This window comes from Tetrao urogallus (assembly GCF_951394365.1).
Source record: "Tetrao urogallus genome assembly, chromosome: 4".
NCBI lineage: Eukaryota > Metazoa > Chordata > Aves > Galliformes > Phasianidae > Tetrao > Tetrao urogallus.
Genome location: NC_136817.1, coordinates 29,690,957 through 29,693,462, shown reverse-complemented (window position 1 = coordinate 29,693,462; position 2,506 = coordinate 29,690,957). Strand labels below are relative to the sequence as shown.

The 2,506-nt window shown below is 49.1% G+C and overlaps 1 protein-coding gene across 1 annotated transcript; it reads left to right on the top strand.

Annotated features, from left to right (window-relative positions):
* Positions 1 to 1,240: 1,240 nt before the first annotated feature.
* PPP1R3B (protein phosphatase 1 regulatory subunit 3B) lies at positions 1,241 to 2,122 on the top strand (the record flags this gene model as incomplete). Its single annotated transcript, XM_079534943.1, has 1 exon — positions 1,241 to 2,122. Exon 1 carries the CDS (start codon positions 1,262 to 1,264, stop codon positions 2,120 to 2,122), a length of 861 nt encoding a protein of 286 aa, XP_079391069.1. The 5' UTR covers positions 1,241 to 1,261.
* Positions 2,123 to 2,506: the final 384 nt, after the last annotated feature.

The following is a 2,506-nucleotide window of genomic DNA, read 5'->3' as shown; positions in this document are numbered from 1 at the left end:
GCTCAGTGGGAGTTCAGGTGAATGGCTGCTGCTGGGAAGGGATGCGCGTTAAGCTGGCCTTGGTGGGAAGCTGTGTTGTTTTAAAGGAGGAAATGACCTGTATAAAGTATGTGAGAAAGTCGGTGAAACCAGGAAGAGCTAAACAGCTTGGTGTTGGCAGACAGGTGGATCCGCTGTCTGTCCTTGTGCAGGTGCCCTTGAGCTTCAAAGAAGGCTCGGGAAAGAAACAGGAGGTAGCTGGTGGGTGTGTTGGGAAGCAAGCCTTTGTCCATGCATGGTGAATTAATCAAGTGTTACTGCTGAAGGGATGCTATGGAGGGCTGCTCGGAGCTGCCCTGTTGGTGTTGCAGGGTGGGAAAGTAAAGTATGGACTTGGAGAGAGTAGCTCTGTTGCTTTGTCTTGGCACGGGGACAGCTATCAAGTACTATAGCTGGCTGTGTGTGGCTTTGGCAGCAAGAGCTCTTGTGCATTGTGCGGTCAGCTGCTGCGGCTCTCACAGTGAGACCAGCTTTGGAACATGGACTGCAGCCAAACAGAGAATTTAATTAAGGAAGTAGTCTGACTTCAAGATGTGGATACGTGGAGGGATGGTGCTGTATCAGTGGGGGCTGGATGCTAGAGGAGGAGATGCTGTGGTGGAGAGACACAGTCTGCTCCTCTGGAGGAAGGACTTGTTTCCAAAGCCTCTGTCAGCCTTGAGTACATCACACAACTTGCCTGTGCTAGCTATGCTGATATTTCTCTAAGTAGGTTAAGATGTGCACTCTGCAATGGAGGTAAAAACCTTCTGGCCTGCCTGATATCTGTTTTTAAAATACCATAGAGGGAAGGAAGTTGTTCTTCTATAGGTGCAGAGCAAGGTGAACATCAGCAGGACCAAGCCATGGATTTTTGGTTAGGTCAGAAGTGTTCCAGAGCCTGCTATTGCAAGCTTAGAAGGGCAGTGCCTGCATGTACCTTAACAGGGTGACTCTCTGTAGCAAACAATGGGAAGTCAACTTGCCCTTCAAGAGATGCAGCAGGCTATAGTTGAGCTACAGCACTGTGGTGGCGTACTTCCCAACACATCTGTAAGTCATGCAAGTACTGGCCTCTTACAGAGCTTGAGGGACTTGGGGAGTGATGGAAGCTAAGCTTGTTTAGGATGGATGGGGAGAAGTGTGGCAACTATCTGACAAGTCATTGAAATGCTTCTCTGACATAAACTGCCCCTTCTTTTGATCTTTCAGTGCAATAGACTGTTTTCCTCACAAACAAGCAATGGCTGTGGATGTAGCAATGCAGCTGTACCTGTGCTCCTCACCCTTGCGAAGAGAGAGGTGTGCCTGCAAAATTGCCCCAAAGCCAAACAAGCCATTGCGGCCGTGCATCCAGCTGAACAGCAAGACGGTACTGACTGGACCAGAAGAGGCAGAAAACTCCTTCACACACAACAAGGTGAAGAAGAAGGTGTCATTTGCGGATAGCAGAGGCTTTGCTCTGACAATGGTGAAGGTGTTCTCAGAGTTTGATGATCCTCTAGATATTCCTTTCAACATCACTGAACTGATTGACAACATTGTGAGTCTGACGACAGTAGAGAGGGACAGCTTTGTCCTGGACTTCGTTCAGCCCTCTGCAGACTACCTGGACTTCAGAAACCGTCTTCAGACAGACTGCGTGTGCCTTGAAAACTGTATGTTAAAGGAGCGGTCTGTTGTGGGCACAGTGAAAGTGAGGAATCTGGCTTTTGAAAAGTCTGTAAAGATCAGGATGACATTTGACACCTGGAAAAACTTTGTAGATTACCCGTGCCAATATGTCAAGGATACGTACGGAGGATCAGATCGGGACACGTTTTCTTTTGACATCAGCTTGCCAGATGGAATTCAATCCCATGAAAGAGTTGAGTTTGCCATCTCCTTTGAGTGCAATGGCAAGGTGTACTGGGACAGCAACAGGGGCACAAATTACAGAATCATACGCTCAGAACTGAAGTCTGCCCAGGAAGCCCTCCGCCCCCCGTGCAGCCCTGACTTCAGCAGTGCCTTTGACCAGTTTGGGAGTCCTCGGTGTGCCTATGGCCTGTTTGCTGAGTGGCCAAGCTATTCAGGATACGAAAAGCTGGGGCCCTACTACTGACCTAAGGACCTAATGTTCTGACTGACTGTTGGTGGTGTCTGCAGGTGTGGTAGCCCTCCTAAACATGAGGTGTGTGGAAAGGTGGAAGAAGTGAGGCTCCGTGTAGCTCTGCATAAGCCTCCCATCAAAAAAAGAAGTGCAGTACTCTGCTGGCAGTTGGCTTATAATCAGGGGTGCATCTCCATAAAGGGCTGCCTTCCCTGTCTCAAGTCAGATAGCTGGCTCTCCCGATGATCAAAAGAAAAGGAGATGTTGCTTGCCTGCCTGTTCAGTGCTGCTAGTCCTTCCTCTTCTGTAAAGCTGCTAGTCTCCAGGGAAACACTACAGTGCTTGGGTTGTCTGCTGAAGCTATGTAGTGGTGGCTGGTTTGTGTTGCTTGCTAGT